This window comes from Tigriopus californicus, chromosome 5 (assembly GCF_007210705.1).
Source record: "Tigriopus californicus strain San Diego chromosome 5, Tcal_SD_v2.1, whole genome shotgun sequence".
Taxonomy (NCBI): Eukaryota; Metazoa; Arthropoda; class Copepoda; order Harpacticoida; family Harpacticidae; genus Tigriopus; species Tigriopus californicus.
In genome coordinates this window covers 4171206-4198689 of record NC_081444.1, presented here as the reverse complement: position 1 = coordinate 4198689, position 27484 = coordinate 4171206, and the positions used below count along the sequence as shown (strand labels likewise).

The 27484-nt window shown below is 40.1% G+C and overlaps 2 protein-coding genes across 2 annotated transcripts; both read right to left on the bottom strand.

Moving 5' to 3' along the window:
* Window positions 1-368: 368 nt before the first annotated feature.
* Window positions 369-27388, bottom strand: LOC131880726 (uncharacterized). The gene is given in 30 exon segments (XM_059227418.1): window positions 369-715; window positions 1485-1667; window positions 2512-2835; window positions 2905-3045; window positions 7788-7916; window positions 7983-8036; window positions 8182-8313; window positions 8738-8923; window positions 9404-9655; window positions 9731-9808; window positions 12631-12771; window positions 12847-13026; window positions 14160-14291; window positions 14731-15051; window positions 15230-15409; window positions 16032-16313; window positions 16411-16596; window positions 16663-16740; window positions 16743-16793; window positions 16872-16910; window positions 16913-17053; window positions 22109-22138; window positions 22462-22596; window positions 23336-23518; window positions 24154-24285; window positions 24847-25029; window positions 25175-25318; window positions 25384-25563; window positions 25635-25958; window positions 27130-27388. Coding segments are annotated over 30 exon segments (4857 nt in total). The 5' UTR covers window positions 27272-27388; the 3' UTR covers window positions 369-521.
* LOC131879968 (actin-related protein 2/3 complex subunit 3-like) lies at window positions 19888-20864 on the bottom strand. Its single transcript, XM_059226453.1, has one exon. It carries the CDS (start codon window positions 20541-20543, stop codon window positions 19986-19988), a length of 558 nt encoding a protein of 185 aa, XP_059082436.1. The 5' UTR covers window positions 20544-20864; the 3' UTR covers window positions 19888-19985.
* Window positions 27389-27484: the final 96 nt, after the last annotated feature.

Below are 27484 nucleotides of genomic sequence, written 5' to 3'. Positions count from 1 at the left end.
AATTTGCCCCAATGTAATCATCAAACCTTTTCCAATAACTTTTTTATGTCATACCGGCAATAATTTTGAGTTCGTTTCATAATCATGTACATATGTCTGTGACTAAATCTACGTACACATGTTGCCTTATGCAAGATGATCCTGGGAACTGCATTCTGGCGGAGGGGGTTCAATGACATCTTTCTATCCCACCGTTGATGCTTACGCAAATATTGTCAGGAATGACTTTGTTCGGGTAGATAAAGCCCTGGTTCTACCTTGTTCTTTGTTTTCTTCAACGTCGAGAATAATTTCAACTCGTTTGGAACTCGTCGGCAAATCCATATCCATAAACACAGTACTCAAAATCACGTATCAAAGGGCAAGGGTTGGTTCTGAATATTTATTGGAACAAGACTCGTGTTACGATATCAAAAAGGAATCATCATTCAACAACAAGGAAGTGAAGGTTGCCATTCTCACAGCCAGTGACGGTCCCTCAAAATAGATGGTATTTTATTACAGATTGAGAGTTGGCAAGATCACTTGTTGAGTTCGTCGTCCTCTAATTTCTTGTCGGTTTCTTTCGGTTTGAAGCCAAAGATGAGGAAGGCCGTGTAGAGGATGAATGAGGAGGCCAAGGCCAAAATGCTGTACATGAAGAGATCCAACTCCATATGTTTGAACCTGTTCTTCTTCAACCAGGCCAACACTTCTTGTTCGTTAAACAGGTCATCTAAAATTATAACCAATAATGAAGGCCCAAGTTGTCAACAGTCAAAGAGACAAAAAATACTCGCTTTCAATTGGTCCTTCAAATGGATGGCCATTTTGAAGGCCTATCAACAACATTTACAAACCCGAACCAGCCGACCTTGAATCTGTCAACATCATAGGGTTGATTCTTGAGCCTAGGGTATTAGTAATAAATTCTGTCATGGGGTCGCTGTGGCTGTTTCTCATGCCTTTATTGATTAGAGGCTCGCGCATCGGGAGTAGATCCAGTTTTCTGCCAATGATTTTCTATTGCCATGGGGAAACCCAGATGAAAAAGATTTTCTCCAGAACTTGGAGGCACATGTTTTCAAACCTTTGAGAGAAGAGCATTATGTGTTCTCCGTTCAAGATGGATGGATGAGGGGTGAACGTGAACGATTTAGTTTCCAAGTCATACGTATGCACAAACGCCCGCTGTCTCTCAGTCTCTACTTTAAGCAATGATGGGCTGGCAAATAATTAAAAATGTGGACATTCGCCCTTCTCATTCCGACTTTCAGGCTTTTCTCAGCACTATCTCTGAAGATTTAGAACGACAGGAGCATTAACCCACAAACCTCAGAGCACTGCCAGATTTCCCATCTCAAACCCACGACCCATGGCTTTAGCATGTCAATGGAGTGCAAAATGAAAGTTGCCAGATTCTAAACAGTGGTGGTGTAGATCTAATCCTGGAAACTGAAACAAACACCCCAAAGAGGCAAGAGGTGAAGTGTTCATTGACTTGCCTCTGTAAATACTTGGAAATTTCCTCCTAAAATAGACCAGGGCGGGTAATTTGTTTACGCCGTATTTCTTGGCATAACGATGGTCGTTAATTTTGACGAATGTGATGTCCAAGGCGTCGGCATCTTGGTCAATCTTCTCCAAACCTTCGCTCACTCGATGGCAACTTGGGCACTTCTCATCATCTGGAAAAAAGTATTCCAAGTCAACAACTCCGAAAAGCAATGAAGGCATCAGTTAAAGATATCGCACACGAGAACTCTTTGAGTGGGATCGAAGAACCTCTTAAAGAATGGACAAAGAGGCTAATGATTAGAATTGATTTATCCAATTTGAATCCACCGATTGTATGGCAGTTTCAGGGCAACCTGTTTTATGAAACCGCTTATTTTATACTGCAACTCCTTTTCATCCCAATTGAAGTTTGAAGCTCAATGGTATGCATGAGTCGCAAATAAGGAAGTGTGCATTTCATTACGCAATTCTCAGTGTTGTATTCTGCGTTGCCTCAAAAGTTGTAGCTTTGTTCCAATCTCATTTTGGAACATCAAACCTTTTATCTTTGAAAGGATAGGAACAGGAAAGGCTAATTCTCGTGCCCAGTTTGTCAGTCCACATTTGGAGCGGTCCTTGTTCGGATCAATTCATGAGGATTTCAATGTGTTTTTGTTTTGTCGATTTTCACAATGAGGTGATGCCTGGCTGATAAGAGCCTCCAAATGGCGAAAGTATTTTGATACGAAATGAATAACTATTGCAGTTCTCCCAACTTTATATCAAGCCAAGATACTTCAAATAATTCACGTGGAGTTAACTGTTGATACCAACATTTTGTTAAAACTATTTTTTAGGCCTCTGACTTTTTTATGAAAGAGTAAGTGTTTTAGAAAGAAAGTATGTTTTTCTTCCTTGCCTCGCTCAAGAACTTGTTTGAAAACAGCTTACGAATCTCAAATGAACTTGTCTGTGCATTCCCGTGGAGCGAGGAGCAATGTACTTGTTTGAGGTTACATGATTGGCTAGGCTTACAGAAGTAGACGGCCACAAAGTCGTTCTCGTCCAGAAGCTTCTCCAGCATCCTTCGATTGACTTCTTCAATCTCATCCTTGATCTCAAAGACATCTTGGGAGGTGAGCCATTCCAGAACCTTGTCCGGGTCCATCAAATCGCCATCATAGATCACGGGGAGTCGCTTTCGGAAATAGACCAAGGCTGGTGTTCGGTAGATATGATATCGCTTGGCCGCTTTCGGCTCGTCTGTCTTGACAAAATCCACGCCAAACATGTCGGCTTCATCGTCGATATGTTCGAGAGCTTCTAGAAGGGCATCACACTCGATGCAATCTTCATCATCTGGGAGAGAGGGAATTAACGCAGTGAAGACTCGGAAATCAATCGGTATATCAAGAGGCCTGAACTTACAAAAGAAGACGGCTAAAAATGGTGAGGAATCCAGGAGTTTCTCCAGCATGCGAATGTTCACTGCTTCGATCTCGTCCTCAAGTTCTCGATTTTCATCGTCAATGAGCCAATCCAAGACAGATTCCTCGTTCTTGAGGTCACCTGGGGGAAGGTAAAATATTGACGGTTTGATGAAGTCATCTTGCGAATAATCGGCTAAAATAGCTTCTTTACGACCCATCAAGGATTGAAATGGCTGTGAACAAAGATTTCAAGTCTGATCAGGTCTTGAGTTTCCTCGCCATGCCCAAATATACCTGACACTTGAACGCTCTTTAAATAGATATCTCCCCGGGGAAGAATGTCCACCGAACTGAAATATGACACCAAGAGCTTCGTTAGGGCGACACTGACCAAAATTCATAAAAGTGAACACCTGTCGATTCAGTTGTATGCAAATGATCAAATCTTGATGTGCTATGAACCTCCTCACTGCCATTAAATTTCAAAGCCGACCCACAAAAAATATTGCTTAACAAACTTAGACAATAAAATTTGTAAAGTATCTATTAATTCACCAATCGCCTTTTTCGTTTCAACAAAAAGTTGACCCTTTCAACCTAATACCAATTACCTGAGTGGATCCTCCTCTAGAGCCAATTGTTTTTTTGGAGCCCTCGGTTAACCACCTTAAGTGAGTTGCTCATCTCCTCCTCATCTGAGCTGATGAGGATCTCGGGTAATAAACCAGATTTTTGGGTGAGCAAGTGAGTGAGTTGCCAGCCATACATTTCTCGGCATGCATGGTACGGAAAGAGCGTCCCACTAAAGGAGCAGTGCCCAATTTTCTCCCAACCCCAACAAGTCATGTCAACCCTACCTAGAGTCAACCCAAATCTTGACGCATTCTTCATGTTGATGGTCGCCTCATGCTCGTCCTGGCATATTATCAATTATGGGGGGGGGAAGAGGGTCGAGATGATTGTTTTTACTGGCATTTCATGGCATATTCATCTCCTTCACGCGACATATTTTTTTTTCACGCCATCGTCCCGTGCATTTCATTCTACCACAATCGTTGTTTTCGCTCCTCTACTTACAGTACTATAATTCTCCATGCCCAACGTCATGTTTTGACACTCAAATTATGATTCCAGGATCAAAAAGAAGTGTTTAAGTGGATGGAGAGGAAATACGTGAATCGAGGGAAACGACGAAAAGTGAGATCTTAAAGTGGCCATCATTCATTGCTGCAAGTGCTCCCCGTGCTTGGAGCATTATGGATTCAACACTGTATGTTCATCATCTTTTTTTGCACATCTGAGTGTAGGATGGATGGGTTTGCTCAGATGTCGTATTGTACAATCGTAATAAATCTTGGAAAAGAACAAGAACGATAAACATTCGGGATGAATCCATGGCAGACGCGAAACTCAGTGCGGACATTTGGCATCCTACGAGTACATTTCAGACTCAGGAAAGTGCTTAGCAAAGTGCTAAGATGGATATGGACGTAGGCAATAAGATTTAGGGGCCATAATTTAAGGTGAAAAGTAAACTAACTTTGAGCACTAAAAGGAAGTTATCAGGGTGATATTTAATCTTTTACTTTGCATGATGGATGAATAATGAATGGACTCCTATAGTATACTGATTCAATTTGTATGTCCTTTAGTGTCAACTAATTAAATTTAATCGGGAATTCCCTGCCATGTGCTTGAGCTGTAATATCTATCATAATGATTCGTTATTGCGACAGATCTGTCATTAGTCTATTTGTCTATCTCCAGGTTTACATAATTGTACAGTATTTGATATATACTATGCTAGCTTCTCAATTGAAGTTTTAGGTTATTTGCAGTTCATTAGATATCAAATACGTTAATAGAAGCAAATCAACAACTCAAATGAATGCCATTCATCCCCCCAATACAGGCTTGAAAAGAAGGAGCTCGAAAAATAGGCGTTTATCTACCATGAGCTATGATAAGGAATCCCATTTCAGTGATTTTCATTAGGTGATCAAAATCTCTTGCAGTGTCTAATAGTAGAACACATTGATGTTTGTAAGAACAGCGCTAAAATAAATCTCACATACAACCATAAATCAAACCAAAATGTTGATCAAACGGACAAAACATGGAGACCCTGAAAACAGAGGGCGTTCTAGTATGAATTCACGGCACCTTGCACGACTTTATAAGTGTTACAAAATGAAACTAGCGCCTGAGCCTTGTTTGGAGTTTTAAATTCGTTTTAGACAGACAGGACACGCAACAGGTTTCCTGACGAGGCTTTGGCTTTTTTGTTCCGAATTCTCTGGCCGTTGTTTCTCGATGGTCACTAAGAGTCTAAACAAGGTGCTAAAGATCAACCACGTCTTGATTAGACACTCACATTCCCTTCTCCTATTCCATCTTCCTCTCTTTGGGCCAATTATGTGCTTGGCGACCGACTAACCAACCAACCAACCAACAACCAACTCAAGATCATTACCTGACCAGGAGACGAACGACTCGAATCAAGAAAAGCACCTATTTCTCAGTCAGGGTTACCAAATTAGTAATTTTCAAATCTTGCATTTTACGCTCTCCTTGCAAAAGTGATTATTTTTTTTATCATGTCTATATCATCTTATAAATCACATTTACTATCATTTAGGGATTCGATGTGTATTACATTTGGACATTTTATCTCTAGCAACCTTTGGCAGTACTGAGACTTTGGTTGAGCATTTATCTCCACTCCCCACGTAACTGTTGTGGGTCGTTGGTTCGAATCCTGGGCGTGCCAAGGCACTTTTATTTTACTTTAAAGTCGTTCTAAAGACTATATATATCGAAATCAAATTGACAGCAGATTAATACCGGAGTTAGGTACACTCTAACTTTCTACTAGTTCAGTCTCCTGCATGTTTTGCATGTAAAAAGATGATGGCATTTTTAGAACAAACATTGCGATGTGTATAAGATTCCATTCCTCGCTCGGTATGAGAAGTCTAGGCAAGGCCTTGAGAACATACTAGAGGAATGTCCAATGTCTCATGTACAATCGCACATACGAATTGTGATGAGCTGCATATATACCCAAGGAACTCAGTTCATTGACACATTACGCAATAGCTTGTAAAAACTTGTTAGTTGTATAGTCGAAAAGTGCAAAGTTTTAGAGTCTTACACAGGAAATTCTTGTCAACGAATTGAGACATTTTTTTAAATTGATGGCGACAAAGGACCTTCGGTAAGTTTGCTTTACACGGCTAGAATTATGCTAAGGTTATATCAATGTCACTCTATGTCTTGACTAGATTGTATTGGCTGCCCCAATTTAGGGTATTGTGCCAAGCCCAAAAAATAGTATGCACTTTAGTGGTAATAATCTTGCTAGGATCGTTGGCAATCGTTTTGTGTATTATATGAGCTTCCTGACTCAGTTCCTTAGTGCTTGGTCCATTCGTTATAAAACTTACGCAGACATTCGTTAAAGGATTAGCCACTACGGAATGAAATGTGTGCGCTCTACTTTAAAAAAGAATCACCTGAAGGCCTCATACATTGATAAAACACCATGTACTATAACAGAAACTTTTTGAAAATAGATTGAAGTATTTTCGGTACTGAAAAACAGTTTGACACTAATGACAACTGATGGAAAAATCTAGTTGAAATTTACTGCTTGGTTTGTGTACTTACTGATGGGTGATCAATAGAAAGTGGAATAATACCTATTTGTTCGAACATGCTTTCTTGAATATATTTGTTCAAGCCTTCTTGGGCCCAAAAATTTATTCTTCGTTTTCTATTTCAAATACAAAACGTCAATTTCGATTTGCATTTCATTCCTGTGAAGTTCTTTTCTGAAGAATGTTCTAATTGTTTCATCGATAGTTTTCTTTTAAGAAAAATAGAATGGTTTTATTCAAAAAATGTCTTGCACGGTTTCCAAAACAAAACTAGTTGGCAGTTGAATAGAGGAAAAAGCGGATTGAAAAAAGGATCAGCTCTTGACAGTGTGGGTATTAAAATTGCATGATTAGAAAAACCATACAATGGAAATAAAACTTACTCCCTCTCAATTTCTAACTCATCTTTCGAAATATCGTAGGGGATAATTTGATATGACTATTCTAAAAGTTCAGAGCAAAAATATTAAGGTTATATTAATCAATCCTACTAGAAATTTTACAAACTTTCAAGTGATGCTTTTGTTTGATTAGTAATATTCTTTTAACAATTTTATCTCAATTTCTTGCCATTATTGTATGATTTTGTAGATACTACACTGAGGAAAAAAAAATGAAAAGTTTAGCCTCATCGAAAGTTTATTAAGCCATCATTTCGGAAATAAATGTTTAGTATTTGGTTCACGAAAATAAAATATTATTCCGTTCTCGAGCTATCTATGTCTCGATGATAAGAAGCTTAGTCTACCAATCTAAGCTGAAAGTATGAAGTCCATAAATTGTTACGAAAAATAAGCCTCATTGAATAATGTTTAAAGACTAAGCGCACATTTGCTTTCCGTTCCGTTTGAAAATTATAAGGATGAGTTGATCTAGCGCATTGGCAATGACAGTAGACTTTCCTTCAAAATCTAAAACATTTTGATTGCAAAAGAAGGTTATCGCCGTTTTCCGTCAGCGGACTTTCATGGCCACCCGCAACAATTTAATTGATTTTTCTATATAAGGCTACATTCGTCTCAATTTCAAGAAGCTTTAATTTTTTTCAAATCACATTGTCCACTAATATCTTGGATTTTTTAAATATAAATGACTGCTTTATGCCTTTGGCCATTCACTGCAATGAGTCTGAGTGATAACCATCTTTGGGTATTACGCTCCCTACCATTAGAATAAACAAAAGATTGATCCATAACCACTTTTGAACTCCTTTGCAACTCACCTTCATAAGTGAGAGGGTTGCCGTTTCTGAAGTAAACTAACGACGGAAATGTCTTGATTCCGTAACGTTTGGCCAATTGCGGATCTTGAAGTTTGACCATCTGAATCCCAAAAGCATCACACTCGTCATCTAAAAAGATTACCGAAGGTCAAGGCTCAGCTCGTTATTCCAATTTCGACATGTCACCATGATTACCTATTTTCTCGAGCTCGGTCAAAACTTGATCACATGTTCGACAATTCTGCTTCACTGAAAGACAAGTTATTGGAAAAAGTGTATTTTAATCCGAACAGTATAATCCAGTTTAGAGATTGTGCTTTCGAAGCACAATTGCTTTTGAAGGTCAAGATCAAAGAGCCGACCGATTCCTAGAAAGATGTAAAACAAATCTTACCAAAGAAGACGACCAAGTATTGGACATTTCCCACCATCATCTCCAGCATTGGTCGAGTGATGAGCTCGATATGACTCTCAGATCTCATCTCGACCAACCAATCCAGCACTTCCTCTTCAGCCAGGAGATCTCCTAAAAATAGGGCTCGATATCAACTCATCTAAATATTGGTCATTTCAGGTGACAGAGACCAGATTAAAAAAACTTTTATTATGAATGATTCGGCTTGGTTGCACGGGGTTTCTGGTCAGTTTCAAGGTCCGGGATTCAAATATGGAGCGGAGACCTTTTTGGACCTAACTAACGAGCCCCGCGTACGCGTGTACGATTTGAGTCCAGTTCCTAATGATAATGGTAATGCGAGATTCCAGGCCACATCGTATGCTAATAGAACCTGATAAATAACCAAGCTTGACAGATGAAGCTCAGCCTACAGTTTACGTATATACCTGAGATATTTCGAATGGGATGATGATGCCCTGAGGAGTGCTAGAGGTGGACTGGCTATTAAAAGACCCGCTTAGGTTCCCAGCATGAGAGAGGAGGGTGACAATACCTTCATAAATATTGGGGACACTGTTGTAGAAGAAAACCAGTCCTGGGAACTCTGTGATTCCGACTTCATTGGCGAATTCCTCGTCGGTCGTCTTGATGAGCTTGATGTTGTGTCGGGCACAGTCATCGTCGATGTTTTCTAGGGATTGTAAGACACTCAGACAGGTCTTGCAATTCTCTTGGCTATCTGCAATGACAAGTTAGGGCCATTCAGACCATTGAAATTCGTACTCACGGTTTCCTTCAAACGATACCGGGTGCGCCAACGTTTTAAGGACGGTTTGTACTTAGTTCCAATATTTGATTTTGACGTTACACAGAAGACTTCGAAAAAGCTGGAATTAACAGCCTAAGAAATAAGACACTAGGTTGAGCTAGCCTTGCTTTTTGATGAAACATCTTACGATAAGGTGACAAAATGGGGCAATTTGCCCCATTTGCAGAAAAAAATAACTTTTTGGCGGACCGATTCACTAACTTGTAAAGCAAATAATATCCAAATTCTGTTTTTAAAAGTTTCAAGTTTTAGGGAACCTCGACTAACTTTTTTTTACCTAAGAAACCGTACTTTAAGCATCTAAGCAAAGTATTGTACATAGTGTTTTAGCATCCACCAAATGTACAACAAGTTATGTTACATATTCACTAACACACCCTGCAAACTTACAAATAAAGACCCCCACAGACTCGGTCTTCATAATGATCTTCCTCAAGGTTTGGCCTTGTTTCTCCTCGATTGCTTCATTAGTGGGATCTCGTTGAACTATGAGCCATTCTAAAACGGCCTCTTCATTTTTGAGGTCACCCGCGTAAATCACCGCATCATCGCCGAAATTCCGAAAGATCACAATCGAGGGTAAAGCAAAAACACCGACGGATTTGGCTAAAGCTCGGTCCTCTAGCTTGACAATGGGAATGCCTGAACCGAATGATAATCGACATATAGAATCTGGCAACCGGTCATTTGTAATACGAGAAATTACTAATAATTCACCTGAAGCCTCGGCCTCGTCGTCAATTTTCTCCAATTCCTGAAGGACCATCTCGCATTGCATACAATCGTGTTCCGCATCTGTAATAACGTAAGTCAATAAAAAAATGTCTGCAAGTCAGTTGTTATCTGAAAACGGGAAAAGGCAGAAACTACATCAAGATCCATTATTGTGACATGTCTGGATGAGAATGTTCTCTTCGGTATTGATCCTTTGATAAGCTCATTATGCAACTAGTTCGAGCCAACTGAGTTATGGGACACACCTGATAAGTGAAAGAAGGAAGCAACAAGGTCCCTTAATGTGTCTGTCTCAATCGCAGGAAATGGTGTTTACTAGAACGTTGAGAACGGATTTACTTACTATTCACCTTATAATCGAAGAGTTTCACAAGTTCATCACCATTGGAATATGATGAGAAAAAAGCGCAACTTCGAAATAATACGAACTCACAAAAATATCTCGCAAGGCAACATACGTACTTTCACTCTTCAACATTTTCATGTAACTAATAACGCATGCAAGTTTTTTGTCCGATTAATATGCTAGTTGTCCAAGCTAAAACAAACTTTAGTGTTTTTGAAAAATTCCTCGAGCTGTTTTGATCTTCGTTTGACTCTCCTGCAAATCACGGCTAGACAAGTGCTCTGTCTGGCTGAACCTTAAAAATAGGTTGACAGACAGACACTATCTCCGAGTATCAATTCTCTAAATGGAAATGACTTTCATTATCCCCAATTTCTCGCACATTTCCCTGCTCTCTTCCGGATGTGAAGGACGACAATATTATGTAAAAACCATTAAATAAGAAAAGAAGATCGTCAAAATCGATAAAACTGCCTGACTCTAATCTAATATTGTCCGCCCGTAGTTGCATATGTGTTTAATTAAAAATATGAGCCTCCCAGCGAGACTCGAGAGTCAGAACATGTGATGCTGCAGTCTGAAATGGGGTTCTTTTACGGAGCATACTCGCCAACAACAGTAACAACAAATAGGATAAACGATCGAGATCGAGGAGGTTATTACCTCATCATCCACAAACAAGTTTCATGTCATGCTGATGGTGAGGTTCCAATCCAGATGTGATCTGATGCTCGCAGACCATCATGATGGCAAACGAGAACGCTATGGACATGCATAAACTTGCCTAGACAGGCTCACACACACTCATCGAAATGAGGTGATAACAAACATCCCGTCAACGAGTTTTGTGGACGGACTGAGATTCATGCAGCACTCTAGGTTTTAGTGTACACAGAGGATGGATGATCTGGTAGTGAAATTCCGTTCAAATCATTCCTCAGATCACATTTGTAACGGAATCATTAAAGCCTTTGGTTTGTTTTTTGTTTTCTTTTAAGTTGAAAAAAAGCTAATGAGCCTGATGTTGAATGCTTATTGAGTTGGTGTTGATGTATTGTATGTTACATAATGATTCGTCTGGAAATAGTTTAAGGAGCAAGCGAAAAACTGGTCTTGTCAGTCTTGAAAGGCCATTCCCAGGATTGCATTGCACTTTTTGAATGATGTGTAATGATGCATGTGCTTCTTCTGTAATAACAGCCATGGCTGTTCTGAATTTGTTAAATCAGTCCATATCGGATGGCGTGGCATTAGCTGATCAAACTTTGTTAAAAGTACGTTGATAAATCAAATTTGACTTGAATAACTTTGCTTGTAACCATTTCACTGCGGTCATTTGCCTAATATAAAAAAAAAGCATGCTTTATGTTTGTCTACGTTGCCTCGTTCTTTCATGATTACTGATTACAAAGGACATTTTATGAATAAGGTGACCGAATCACATATTGCCTGTTTTTGCTCTTTTATATTCTTGTCACAACCCTGAAAGCATTAAGAATATGTATATGAATACTTGTTTCTTGCCTTCACGTCAAAATAACCTCAAAATCAGTACTATGTATGGGGCAGTAAATAAAAGGCACAATGAAATTGAAATTAACTTCTCCTTAGGCGTCGTGGTTTCAAATCCCGGTGCTGAAATTCGTCCTCATAGGAAGAGAAATGGCTTTGTAGTAACAACAGTTTTCTAGTACTAAGGAAGACCCCAGTTCGATTCTCTTCAACGACCTTTCTCAAGGAAACTTTTAGACGTTGACTAGACCCACAGATAAAGAACCAATCTGATTGCTTATTGTGAAATTGGATGGTGTGATGACTCCCTCCGACCACACACCATGAAAAATGATACACTATATATGCCTTGGTGCGCATTAGTTAATAAGCAAAATGGCCGCAGCGGTTCAGAACAGCTCAATCTCGTTGGACGTAGTAAGAATGTATTATAAAAAGATTGTTATTGTCGTGAGATTTCAGTTAGATTGGTATTTTCGGTCTGAACACAACTCAACTATTTTTTTTAACGAACATCAAATTTGACTCGAGACTGTAATCCAACAAATTTTGCCTTTTTTAAAATCAAAACACACCAATTTCCGCCCTAGAACTAGTCAAAATCATGTTCGAATTTGAATCAAGTTTGGATTAAACCAGCCCAACATGTTTCACTTTTTTCTTCAATTAAATTTTGGAAATTTATTTCTGTTCTAACATTCGAAGTAGCTAGTGGCTTTTTAGCAAAACGGACAATTTTATTGTAAAAAAATGTGAAAACGTCAAAAAAGTAAAAAGAGACATTTGTATTTTTAAAGGCCTAGCCATTAAGTTTGAGACCGGGAAAAGATATAGAACAAAAAACTTCTTTCACGACAGAAATTGAATTATAAGTAAGAGAAAGAACTTCCAATGAACTCCTTTGTGGTTCACAAAAACAAATTTGTACCCGCATTGATTCTACAATTATTGAAATTTTGATTAGTGCCTTGCTTGTTGTGTTAGAAGAACTGTAAATTCGACCTGAGAGACAACAATCACTTACAAAAAACCACGGCCAAGTGCTCATTTCTGGACTTGAGCTTCTCGAACATTTTGGTGTTGACCATTTCGATCGTATCGCTCACTTCCATAATATTGGGATCCGTGAGCCAATCCAGGATCTCCTCACCGTCAAATAGATCCCCTGGAAGCCGAAAAAACAATCACAATCAACAATCAACACAACAGCAGCAGCAATACGTTGATAATCGTGTCCAACCGTCATATTTGATGTAATTTGCATGCCTAAAATAGCCCAATCCAGGTGGGTTGCGATGTCCGTATTTTTTGGCCATCAGCGGATCGTCAATCTTGGCCAAGCGAACGCCGAACTCCGAGGCCTCGTCGTCAATGAGCTCCAGATGACGTAACATTTTCAATGATTCTTCATTATTAGAGTCTGTAAAAGACAAGGAAATTGGATCTTAGTCAGGGATTCATTAGCTAATATCGCCTAAGCCTCAATAACAACACCAGATGGTGCCAATACCAACGACCAATCGTTGATTGCCACCTCCGTCCAATTATCACCGACTAAAGAAGAAGACTCTACAGTAGAATTGAACTACTATGTACAGTACATCCATGATGCTTCAAAGTCGAACTCGAGACGTGAATAACATTAGCGCGAGATTGAATGTAAAAGGCCTTTGTCCAATTATGCAGACACTGCCAAATGCTCGAGATGACTCAATTATCGCAGATTTGATTCACTCTTCACGGCTCCAATGGGTGGAGTGTTCGAACTCGTTTCGCTTCGCTTTCGAGTGAGTCTTCGGTACTTCTCGGGTTGAGGGCAGTGATGAATAAAGCGTTTTGCATATTCACAATGAGCGAGCATGGGGCGAATAGGAGTGGGTTGAAGAACCACTACTCAAACCATGAAGACAGGTACTTAACTAATTCCCATAAATTGAAACCGACCAAACCCCAATCTACAATTACACTAACTTGTGGAGTCATTTTGCTTGGGAATTAATGACCCATTTCCAAATCATATTATCATGAAATGTGATTCCGATTTGAAAACTAGTGCCTTGTCCTCGTTTCGAGTTGTCAAAGTAGAAGTCTCCGTTTTTTTTCTTGATCAATTGCGACACGTGCTTCTGGATGGGTTTGGAGTGGGTATACTATCTGATAACTTGTTTTAAACCCCATAATATCCACCCACCAGTATCGTGTGTCCACACCACCATGATTCAAGGCAGATTCAAGAGGTGTCAATTCCAAATCAAGCTGATTTGGAATCAGTCAGAAATTTGAACACCTAACGAGCCAGACAAGTCAGGGGTTACCACAAGTGCTGGTACATGTGTAGAGTACAAGGACCGAGACTAAGTGCCTACTAATGTAGCAACGCTTCAAGCCCCTCATTATGAAGGATTGTGAGACAGTCTAGGTGGAGTGTGTCTTTTTCTTTCGGCAATGTGGTGACGAGGCAGGGCTGCTAACTAATTTTGGGGTTGGATTAACCGGATTATTTGCATCGTTTCCGAGAAGCATGCGTCTGGTTGATTTACAATCGGTACTTACAGAAGAACACGCCTAAGAATTCGTTTTCTGTCATCAATCGAAACAGTAAATCTCTATTAATGTTTTCTATCGTATCCTCCTTCAATTGGTAGAGCAGCCAGGTCAGAAGTTCAGCTTGTTCCGTGGGATCGCCTGAAAAAATAGGAATGGTAAAAAAGCGATAAAACGAGGTCTTGACGCTTCAGCCAAAAATTCTGGTGCAACATTTTTAGAAATGGAGGGAAACAATTTGACAACAATTGCGGTGGTGTTTTAAGAAGCTTTTCCGGGCCCAAAGCCTCGAATAATATCTTTAAACACCGCAAGTAATGGTCTGACGGAAATAATAAGTTCTCATATCCTGCTTCCACTGGTGCCATGGGAACCAGATATGAGCTATCGTAATTGCCAACTTTTCACTCACTTGGCTTTGGTCGTTTGTGCTTTTAATTACGGAAGTACTCTTTCGAAGAGAATCCGCGGCTAAACTATAACGGACGATCACTCAACCATTGGTTGAGGAAGGCGGAAACTTTTGCAAGGTTGCGAGATTGGCGTTTGTGAACTTTTCGTCCTCGGGTTCGTTGCTTACCTTCATAGAGGCTGGGGTTTCCGCTTTCGAAATAGACGATGGCGGGGAAATTGACAATGCCAAATTCCTTGATGAATGTTGCATCATCTGTTTTGACAAACTTCACGCCAACCGCGTCGGTGTCGTCGTCAATCCCTTCCAAGTTGTTGGTTGCTTCCACGCATTTCTCGCATTTGGCCTTGTACACATAGACCAATACATACGGATTACTCTCAATCAATTTGTGGACAGCCTCCGTTGATACATCTTCAATGACATCCTCGTTGGTCTGGTACTCGCCTTGAGCCCACATCAATATACTCTCCTCGTTCATCAAATTATCTGTAACAATAACTTGCATGGTTTTGAGCGGTTTGAGCCCTTCCCTCATTTTACGGGAAAAGAAAATGTTCGGAAGGAATTGTTTTGGTTGCAACAGACCCTCGAATTTTAATGGCCAAGTAAGCATATCCCCATACTTACGCTTCAGATCCCCAAGATCAACGACATTTATATTTACCTTCATAAATGAAGGGCTCTCCGTTTTTAAAGAATACCAACGAAGGAACGGATGAAATGGAGATCTCAGGAACATCATTCACATCAACTTCTAGGAACCGAATCGGTTTGCCCTTCAGTCGGGTTTCCACATTCTCCAATCCAGCAATAATTTTGGTCGACACTTTGTCCAATTCCTCGTCTACAATACCACAAGGAACCCATTAATTGCGACAAATAAAAACATCGAAAGGGAGCTTACAAAAGAATGCCACCACATTTGGAGCCTCGTCAATGACATTGAGGGATCCTCGTTTTGATCTTCATTTGTTGTTCCATCAATTGATGTGACTGGCACACTGTCATTCATCACATTAATAGGTTGCTCTGGAATGATTTCAGGGACTCTGGGAGCAACGGTAGGGATGGGGTTCGGCGGGTGTGTGGCCTCATTGGTAGGCTTGGGTAATGGTTTGTTCATCTGAATCTTGTCATCCATTCGGTTTCTCATTTCAACTTTAATGGTCTGTTGTTTCTGTTTTTGCACTTGGAACCCTTTCGTTTCATACTGAGGTTTTGGTTCTATGACTTTGACCTCTGGAACATTGGCTTTGACTTTCGGCTTTTCCATTTTAATTGGTTAGTATGGCCTTCAACGACCTTTTCCCTCTTGGATGGAATGGTAATCTGTCGCTTTGCCTTTGCTTTCGTTGATGATATCGGTGGATCTTTCTCTCTGGCGAACTGAATTGGTTTGTGGTTGGCAACTTTTGGTTCTACTTTTGGTTCAGGATTCTCAATATGTCTTTGTTGATTTTGGGCTTAGATGTAACATTCGGCTTGGTCCAGGCTTCGTTGGTGCCTCAGATTTTGTATTCTGAGGCTGCTTTTTGGTGAGGTTTTTGCCTTTGGTTTTGGTGTTGCTGTTGGTTCCGGTTGGGGTAAAACTGTTTTAGTCTTGATTTTCCGATTTGCTTGTCTTTTAGCAGACTTTTTGTCCTGATCCAGTGGTGCATCGTTGACGGAATATCCATCGCCGTATTCTTCTTCATCGTGAGCTACATCTATCAGCCAAGTTAAAACTGCAGATTCCTTTCCTTCATCTCCTGAAAAGTTACCACAAGTATAAATTGAAACAGAGAGAGTCTTTGAGGTTCTCAAACCACAGAACGCTGCATTCTAAACGCCATCTAGCGTGCTTACCAGAAAAAACTGTAGGAACTTCACTCTCAAAGAACACAATGGCCGGAAGATCCGGAAGTTCCCCCAAGAAGGTAAGATCGTTGTCGTTGGATAACTTGACCAAAGTTACATCACCCTTGTCGAGATCGTCATCAATATTCTCCAAGCCAGTGAGAACTTTGTCACTTCTCCTATCGTCCGGATCGTCTTGGAATGGGAAATATTTTAACAGTGAGAAAAAGAAGAACCAGGTCGACGTACAGCAACACTTACAAACTACTACCGCGAGATGTTCGTGTCGTTTGATGAGAACCTGGAGCATCTCATCTGTGACTTCTTCGATATCATCCTTTGCATTTGGTGAAGCAACCATCCAAGGACTTCGTCATCGTTGGCAAGATTTCCTAGTGGTTGATGATAGGTTCTCCGAATGAATGTCAACTTGTTCATTTTCATATGCCTAAAATTTGATCCCTCCTTACCCTCGAAAACGTTGGGCAATCCATTTTCAAAGTATAAGGGGATGGGATCTTGTCTATGCCATTGGCCTTGGCGTACTCTGGATCATCGATTTTGACCAAGGGTATCCCGTATTTGTCGCAGTCATCATCAATGTTCTCCAATGCGGCCAGAATCTGAGCAGATTCCATACCATTATGATCATCTACAGGAATAGTAATCTATTAGGACCGGAATCACAAGGGTTGGTGCAAATTCTGCCTTTGAAGACGTAATAAATGTTATAAAGGCCATAAAAACAAACAACAGTACAACTACAATAAACGATCTATTATGAATTGTTCGTCATAGTGCGTGTGTCTTCATTGATAGATGGATTTTTGAATCCAGGTACAACGAGTAGGCCAACGATGTTGTTAGAAATGTAAGCAGCATGCATAGGAGAAAAACACAACTCGTCGATAAAGGCACACAGTGGTAAAAATACCCTTTAAAGTTTTGATGGAAATTCCAAGCACATCTGGGCATTTTTCTCCCTCAGAAAATCATGGGGAACAATTTGATTTTATTGCTTTATGAAACTCTAGCCCATATAAAAAAATTACATACCTGAAAACATTATAAAAACTAAATTTTTCAAAAACCTACCCAACGTAAGTTGGAGCACATTTAGTTAGCTCTGGAATGTAAATTATGAAATCATTTATTTCACCGCTTCTTAGTTACATGGAATTTAGTGGTCCAAATTTCATCGTTTTTAGCCCCAAAATGCCCAGATACATGTTAATTGAATTTCCGAAAGAATTAATATCGATTTTCAATGTCACAAAATCAAAAGATTATTTTTCCTCTTCTTACATAGTCTTATAATAGCTAAAAATGCTATATAATGTCACTTAAAACACATCAAAAGTGTAATCTTTGAAAATGTATTTTACAATCATCATGTGTACACTTAGTTATACATTCACTTGAATTCTGAAGACAATACATACAACAGACAATGTTATAGATTTTGTCGTTTCTTGAAGACTTTGTTGAAACTGATTGAAAATAGCTTCTTTAATGTTTCATTAATATTTGTGAAATTTTCAGTGAACACTTAACTAAATGTACCTTGGACGCTTTTAAAAAGAATTTTCAAAAATCTGCTTTTTTGAGGGTTTTAAATATGGTTGTACAAGTTTTAAGTTAATTTGAAATTATGCAAGAAATGGAAAAACAATCATTCATTTTTGCGATAGTGAAAATCGATATTATACCTTTGGGAAATTGAATTAACAGATAACCGGGGCATTTTGGGGCTAAAAACAATGAAATTTGCACCACTAAATCCGATGTAACTAAGTAGCTGTGAAATAGATGATATCGTAAATTACATTCAAGAGCTAACTAAGTGTGCTCCTAATTTTCATTGAGTAGGTTTTTGATGATTTTAGTTTTTATAATGTTTTTAGGTATGTATGTTTTTTATGTGGACTAGAATTCAATAAAACAATAAGTTAAAGTTGTTTCCCATGACTTTTTGGGGTAGAAAAATGCCAATTTATGTTTGGGAATTTCTCTGGAAACTTGAGAGGGCTTTTTGAACACCGTGGGCAATAATATCCATTATATAGAGAAATGTAAAGCTTTGGGATTTCATACTAGTGCCCCTCTGGTTCTATCATGAAGGAAGTGTCACCACAATCTTACTGATAACAACATTTTGTGACCAAATATTTTTTTCGTATTTTCTGCATACTTTTGTTGCTTGCATCTTTAGCAAATGAATGTTGGACTTAAATGGCTTAAAATAATCGTCAAACGACGTACTAAGATGGCGAACAATTTTGTTAATGAAAATTTGGAAGCACTGGATGTGCCAAAATCATGGTAGTTCTTGCCGCGATAGTGGCGCAGCCTGACTAGCTTACACAGCTGAAATTCGATCCGGTACTTTACACGTCTCTATTGTATGAATATTTTTGGTGATTTTGAGTCATGGAACCCAAAAGGAAGAACAACCAAAGGAGGTCAATTTCACCAAAACTTTGGTGCCTGAGTTGTATTTTGAAAGCAATTGACATCCAACAAACTTCTATTTGATGCAGTTTCACTCTTTAATCCATGTTATAACTCAAATGTGAGTCATATGGCTAATCTTAGTCGGACATGTTTCCGGTCCGCACATGCTTTAATGTGTGGCAACTCTTTTAAGAGGTTGAGTGCTAGGACTAAGAAATATTCCTTTTCCAGCATAGCCATCATTCATGACATTCAGTATCATTTATACTTATTTATCAGGATTCATGTTCACCTTTTTCAGATTGTGGTTTTCCACGTCTGGGTGTATCTAGCGGCCAAAAAACTTCATGTGGAGAAAAATTTAAGAAGGAGAATCAAATCACGGACCTCTCTCCAGCCAGAAAGCAATGCAAACCGCCTCTGCAGCGCCTCCATAATCGTGTAATTAGTGCGTTATGTGGACACATTAGTTCTTTGATCTCAATCTTGTTTTTTGAAATTGATTGAGTTTAATAAGAAAGAAAGAAAATGATCATCGAATGGAAGTAAGTGGGCAAGATATTAAGAAAGGGATAATTTGCCAACGAAGCCTGTTAAAATGACGAGTTCAGATTCGCGCCCTTCTATTAGGATTCGAAGTTGGGTTGCTTCTTTGAAAAAAATAAATTGAAATGTCCGAGTTGAGATTCACCGCCAGGTCTTGATAATGTGCCGTGAAAGTTATCGAGTTTTCTCCGCTCAATTACTAAACTAACGTATTACTAGTTCAATCCATTCTTATGATGCAAAGAAGATATACGTATATTCAAAGCATGGTTCTCACGCAACCTTTCGTCTATCATTTGGTGAATTTTTGAGTCATGAAATCGTTCCAAAACTCAATAAGAAACGCATTTTGACCAATATCCAATCCTTTTATCATATTACTTTTTGTGCAGATTTTAGAGGAAGCAGACTACGGAATACAGAGCGTCAACCTTGTATCTAATACATACCACCTTTATTGCGCCCAAGCAAGTCAAAACACTAAGATTAGATTTATATCACAATGCTCCATTATATTTGCCAACAATAAATCATTCGATAATGAATTCCATAAAGCTAATTTCGATTTTTGACGGACACGCCACTCATTTCGACAATTCGACGTTCAAGAACCTCTTGCGGGCAAAGCACATCCACCATTTACTTGGTTTTCCATCCACACTGATCTTGGGATCGAAAACACGTTCCAGTAATCGAGCTCCGATCTCGCTTCGGATTTGGGTCAAATACTTGTGGAGGGTATCTCTGTCTTGTTGTGATTTAGCCGGTTCATAATAACAATTGAGCGGAAACCCAGCGTCCCCCGGCAGGTCAAATTTCTCCAATGCCAAGGTGAACATCTCCTTAACCGCTCGTTCCTTGGTGGCACACTTCTGGATCATCCTCAAGCACAAGACAATGTATAAAATGCAATACACCAGCAACTGGTCTGATCGATCTTTGATCTCGAAGGAACTGAAGAAAATGTTCGCCTTGAAGAGCTCCAAACTCTCATCCACGATATCCCGGTCAGTATTGTTGGCCACCACAGGAGCGGGACCACGTGTTCCAGTGCCTTTGGTTGTCACTTTTAGGGGTAGAAGAGGGATATTCGAGATGACTTTCTGATCATTGAACGGGACACTAGAATGATAAGGCGGCATTTTGTGGCACTTTTCGTCTTCGAGACGTACATTCGACAGCACACCTCGATTGAATTGAAAAGGACGACACCCCCCACATCACAGTCCTCATCCTGCTATTATTCCCAGTGTAGGTCGTCTTTGATTCAGCCACACCACTTCATGTTTATTTAGTAGTCTGACATAGGCAATGAGTTCCTGACATGTGAGATAAGCGGATGATCGTCTCCAAAGTGTGGCTGGAGGAGTAGGTGTATGAAAAAAGCAAACCCGTGGATGATGGCCTCTAGCCCTTATCTCGGATGCACTCTCACCACACTCATTTGAATGTGTTTCCAGCGGCACTTTCAACGTAGCTTGAACCTGGTGCGACTGAAGATGAATCACTTGCAAGTGAGAGGAAATGTAATACGATGCAAAGAGAGTTTTCGTTATTGGCTAGATAGATAGATATATTTGAAGACATTTTCAAGGCCAAAACTCACTTCTTTTATGTAAGTCAGTAGAAAACAGACAGCAATACAAATTGCTTAGGATTTATAAGCGACATGAAAATGATTCAACGCGAAATGGCAAGTTCGACAATAAAAGTTCATTTTAAGGTGTGGCAAACTGGTATTGAATGGTATTCGGCAGAGATTGAACGCAACAGCAAAGATTAAAGTCACTAAACCTAGAAAAAGTGTCTCGTCCGGTGCTCAAGACTGACACAAGGAAGCAAAGAAATGTGATACAAGGTTTGATGTGATTTTCGAATGCAGCTTAATCGTCAACAATGAGGAATGATCTTCAAAGGTTAGGTGATTCCATTTTTCGCTTACCGTTGGGAGAAAATATAATGTCACAGGGCCGTTCGGGCCTAACTCGCTCTGATAATCAGTTCAGTCGATTTTACACGTTTATCGTACATGACGCTCATCATTTTTCAGGCAAGTAATCAATATTTGTTTTGGATGAAAAGTGTGCCAAAGAGCCTATCTTTTGATTCAAAACGATGATATTCATGGTTAAAGCCAGGGTAGGGCAAAAAAAAAAAATACGTATAACTGCTAAAGGTAGTTCAGGCCGCTTAAGAGTGCCCAACCGGCCCTGTGACACTATTTTTTCTCCCCGCGGTAAGAAAAAAGGAATCACCTAACCTTTAAATATCATTCCTCATTGAACAAGCTACCATAGGAGTTTGAAGGCAGCGCCCTTAAAATCAGAAACTTCGTCCTGACTTCCTTTCAGGTGTTACTCATCCGCTTTAAAAATTGGTTGGTTTGACTTGCTCGCAATGCAAACCATAGAAGAAAAACATAGAAGGGTATAAATTATGTTTGTTGTGGTTTTTTACTGCAGCTGAATCGGTAACTAGAACAGTGCATCTTCTGCCGATAAAAGCAGCGCCTCTACAAATAGAAACCATACCCTCTCATCTATACACCCTAGCTATTAACATCTATTTTTTCTTTCAGGCTTGTTGAAACCAAGTTAACTTCTACTTGACGATGCTTCGTTGCTTAACATATTGGAAAACTTTTCAAAATCGGAGTTCCGAGTCCGAGTTATTGGACGCGACTTACTAAGCTCTCAAAATTACTTACAAAATAGCACACCCACATCATTATGGCTCGCTAAATGGGGAAATAAAAGACATGCGCATTATTAAGCTTAGCATTATCAAGATTGTCGAACATTTCAAATGCTCTTGCTTCGTAACGAGTACCCTGATATTTTTTTCTCCTGGAGGGAATGGCCAAAAATCGTGAGCATGAGAAATTAATGCTTCCTCACTTCAAACAAAATGTGGCAGAGGCATGACCACGCTCAATGCAGACCGGATTAACTCGGATCCAGCTCAAGCAGGCAAGAATAATTTACAAACAGCCACTTTGGCCTCATGACAACCAACCAAGAGAGCATTCCTACTGTCATAAAATACTATAGATCTACTCACAGAAAATGGCCCCCACAGTAGACTGTTGGCCGTCTATCATTTTGGCCAACATCTCGTCCGTCACCTTCTCAATTTGGTCACCTTTAATCTGGTCCAAGAACCACTCGAGAATTACTTCCGCCGAGGTCAGACCTCCTGAAATGATGATTCAGTTGCACGATTAAGCGAAATCGAAATGCAAAGCATCTCCATAATGGGGGATATTTTAAAGCTCATTTACCCCTGCATGACCTTGGGTTTGATTGTCAATGGAACCGCAAAGCTATCCATTTGCATTTTAAACCCAAGTTTCCTCCCTATGGCAAATGGAAACAAAAATGAAAAAACTCAATGTGTTGAATGGCAAAAAAATATTGACAGATTGTTCCTCGAAATGAGTTGAAATAGTCGGACAAGCAAATAATTAGATAATTGGGGTAAAATCAGTTTGTGTCAAAAGATGTTATACAAGAGTGAAAATTGATTTACTGTCCGCGGGTCCTTTTATTTATTTGGCCAATCTTGGGCTGTTATGGCCGATTGTTCCCCGACAGGTTTGTTTTTGCACTCGAGAACTTTTTAGGCGAAATAGTTTAAAATCTTATGTTTAATTATTATCCACTATAGCACAATGGGCCAATTACTTTTCCGTTGATGGCATGTCACAGGATAGGACGTTTATTTAGCAATCTGACTTCGTTCTGCACCTTTAAGCATTGGCCGTCTAAATAAACATCTAGAATACTTTTGCAGGGAAACACAATTCAAGAGACATGACCCTTTAACAGAGATTGCTTAATTGGATAAGGAAAACCGTCTATTACCAAGTCACTCGATCTGAGACGCTTATCAAGTATAAGACTGTTCAGATTTTTGTTTTGGTTGTCTGGTTTACCTTCAAACAGAAATGGGATTCCATTTTCAAAGTACACAATGGCGGGCGTGTCATCTATGCCCCATTCCTTGGCTTCTCGGTGATCGCTGAGCTTGACCATCAAGATGTCTTGTTTGTCCAACTCGTCATCAACAGTCTCGAGAATATCGATCAAGTTTATGGATTCCGCCTCGTCCCGATCATCTAAGAGAGGAAAAACATCAACTTGATTTACGACTCTCTAGCCAAACCGCACATTTAAATTCAACATCCATTTGTTTCCACCCCGGTAATGACCATAGCCAATTTGTGAATTGGCTTCCCTCAATAACGTTAGCGGAAGGACCAACTGCTAGGTTGCGATTTCACAGCTCTTTTCAAGCAAGAAAAGCCTCAAGAACCCCAAGAACACCCTGGAAGGGTGGAGGTGTGGAAATTGATTTTTGTTCTCCTTCCTCAATTGCGAAGCGTTTCCAAGGGGTGAGAAATAAAACGCATTCGGCTCGGTGTTGGTTTTCACATTTATTTCCGTTCAAGCAAGTTCAAATCAGTCAGTGAGTACGCAAGTAGCAGTCGTAGCAATGAACGCATGGTCATAGGTCATGGACAAAATCCCCTCCCTTGACTTTCTTTTCTCACCAATTTCAAGCATGGGATGGATATCTTGGTCAAAACAAAATCGGCTTAAGATTCATTGGCCAAGCCTTTAACGGCATTTAGGGGCAGAAAATCCTTTGATTGGGATTGGGTGCTTTGCAAAACGGCATTCGGGGGAGCGTAATGCCGAAGGAGATAGCACGTGTGAGTGAGTGCGATGATAATGTAGCCAATGTACTTACAGAAGAGCACCACCAGATGGCGCGACTCTTGAATCAGTCGATCCAGCATGGTCCCCGTGATCTCTTCAATGGAGTCCGAATGCACCTGACCCAAAAGCCAATCCAACACCTCGTTTTCATCAATCAGATTGCCTGCAATGAATGAGAAGGATCAGATCCCATAGCCATGGATGGCCCGGCTTGTGCGGTCATAAACAACAAGCACGCCATAAAATGAATGGAGTTTCGACTGGTACCATGAACACGGCTCGAAACTGGAGTGCCAGGAGTGACGACGAGTTGTCCTCTTAACATATATTCCGGCCAAAAAGCTCACTGTACATACAAGCAAGAACAAGAAGGAATGTCGTCGAACAGATCCGTTCACCACTCAGTGGGTGCAGGAGTTATGGCAATAGTGGTATTGGCTTTCGAGGGTAATCTGCCTTTTGTTCCTCAATAAATCAGGATTTTGACAGTGAGAGGGATGCTTTTGCGTGATTTCTTACTCCTCACAACGCCCGGATATTCGTCAACGAGATTACAAGTCACTTGGAAGTCATGACATGAAATGGAAGTGGCCAGAGTTTGAGCTTCTTAAGCCCAAGTGGAGGGCTTGAAGATGATGAAGGAATGCAATTTCGGAAACACCCTTAAGTCTCTTTGAACAATGTCTCACGTCGTCAGAGGGTTGTTTCCGACCAAAATACGAACCTTCGAAAATGTTCGGCAGATCGCTTTTAAAGAAAACTAATTTGGGTAGTTGAGTGATGCCGTATTTTTCTCCGGCCTTGTCCTGGCTTATCTTGACGAATTGGATATCCTTCTGGTCGCACTCATCATCGATTTTTTCCAGGCTCTCTAGTAACAAATCTGCTTTCCTGGATTCGTCGTCATCTGAAAGTATCACGCCAATCAACTTTTTCATCATTTTGAAGCAAAACTAACCAACAATCAAAAATATGAAAATATTCTTTAAACGTTTTCAAGAGCAATAGCAAAGGCCACAAAATCTATGAAGCCTTATGTATTGAACACTTACAATAAAGAACGGCTAAATTCTCGACGGACGATATTAGAGTCTCCAATTCCGTGGATGAGACCTCTTCAATGACGTCTTCGTCGTCTCCAGTTGTTCGAGTGTGAATGAGCCATTCCAAGATCTCGGTTTCTTGTGCCAGATCTCCTGCAAGGAGCCAAATGAAAGATCAGAAACATTCGTGCTTTGGTTCCAAGAGTCTTAGGACCTACCTTCGTATAATATGGGTGCCTGACGTCGGTAGTAAACCAATGAGGGTAGGCCTGGCAAACCATATTCATCCACCAATTCCAAATCGTTGATTTTGACAAAAGCAATCCCCATTTTGTCGGCTTTGGAATCGATGTTTTCCAAGTGTCTCAATGCTTCCGAACTCTCGTCTTGGCCATTGTCTAAGAAATATCAGCTCAATTTGTTAAGAACCCGTCCCTGGAAACACTTTTGAGACCATGGATCAGCTTACAGAAAAAGATGGCAATGAAGTCTTTCCATTCGATGAGTTTCTCCAATTGTTTGGCATTGACTTGCTCAATTCGATCCGGAATGTCCAAAGACTCTTGACTGATCAGGAAATCAAGAATGGCCTCTCCATTGCTGAGATCACCCTCAAATGGGACCGCTTTGCCGGCTTTAAAGAATGTTAGCCCAGGAAAGGTGACCACACCGTAGAGTTTGGCCGTTTTCTTGTCATTCATCTTGGTCACCTCAACACCAGCTTCTTCCAATTCCGTGAATTTGGACTCAAGCAAAGAGAGCGTCCTGTCGCAAGTTTTGCAATTTTTTCCATCTGGAACAATGTGGAGCCATGGAACAATTCTAAACATTGGTAAATCTCCCATAATCCTTTCTTCTTTCACATTCTTAAGATCATGAGCAAACAGCCACATAATCCGGATCTTTGTCCTAAGCTCAAGACAACAAACCCCAATGGAGAATGGTCTTGTTCATAAGGTGATTGAATTTAAAGGGAAAGCTGCTCTCACCACCCGAAATACCATTCCCTTTTGTCCCTCTTGTTCCCACTTATGATCTCAGCGATGATGAGCTTGAGCAAGCTCAAAAAGAATTTCCCCCTCATTTACGCTTGTCTCCAGCTGAGATCACAGTATTGAATATCTAAAGTGTTTTCCCTTTGCAGAGTTCCTTTTCATTCTATGATAAGATTTGTACTGCAAGTACCTTTTAACCCTTTGAGGGGAGAGGAAGCTCTCTTTTTCAGTATTTCAAAGGCAGGAATTAAACTTATTTTTAAAGCATAAGTGTAACATGATGGTCTAGATATCCAAACGAAGAGAGGCAAGAACCATCTCCTTATTTTCTATTGCATGGTTGGAGCAAAGGACCAATATGTGCTTACAAGGGGAAAACTCAAACGAAGATAGCGATCACGAGTTTCACACGTTTTGCTGATCAGAGATCCTTGTTATTGGGGTGGATGGTGAGAGAAAGGGACACGTTGGCCCTGAAGGGCTTACGGAGCGATAATTTGTATCAATAAGTGACACCTACTAACAATCTGATGGTTGGCTCGATCTTGATTAGGGTTCAATGGCGTGGTATGAGGGGAAGTTTAACAGGATTGAGAGTGAATGCGAAACAAAGGTATTTCCATGCCAAACAAGCACTGAACTGATTCATCATCATTATTGAAATTGAATCTGTGTTTACGGTGCGAGTTAATTCTAGGGCCAGAGTGAAGCAGGTAATTTTATTTTTTTAGAACAAATACAATATCTGTAAAATAATAAAAAAAGCTACGTTTAAAAAGTCCATAATCATATCAACTGTCACTAACTCATGTTTTTCCATTGTCTTACTTTATGAATCATTGCTACGTTCTTAAAAGTGGCCCGTCAATGCCCAAAAGATGTCAATTACGAAACCCACGTCAAGGAAGGAAACGGACGGTTAAATAAACCTGGGTTTCTCTTTTAAACTATGTCTCGTTCGTTACTTACACCAAAACACAACCAAGTAGTCCTCGGTTTGAATGAGAGTATCCAGTTGTTTTCGAGCCACGTCTTCGACCGATCGTCGTCGGCTGGAAGATGAGGGGATCACGCCCAAAAACAACACGACCAGAAGCCCGAAATGTTGCATTTTGAATCACAATTGGAAAATCCAGACCTTCAGACAGAAATCTGTTCCATTTTTCGTTAGCACGGCTCAGGTACTACACCCGATTCGTCCCAGAGAGTTCGGAGAGTGAGTGTGTAATCCGGGTGGCAGCTAGTGCGAGAATTTGGAACATGTCCAAAATAGTTGAGAGAAAGTGTTCCTGTTCTTCGTGCACGGATGTTGGTCATTGTTTTA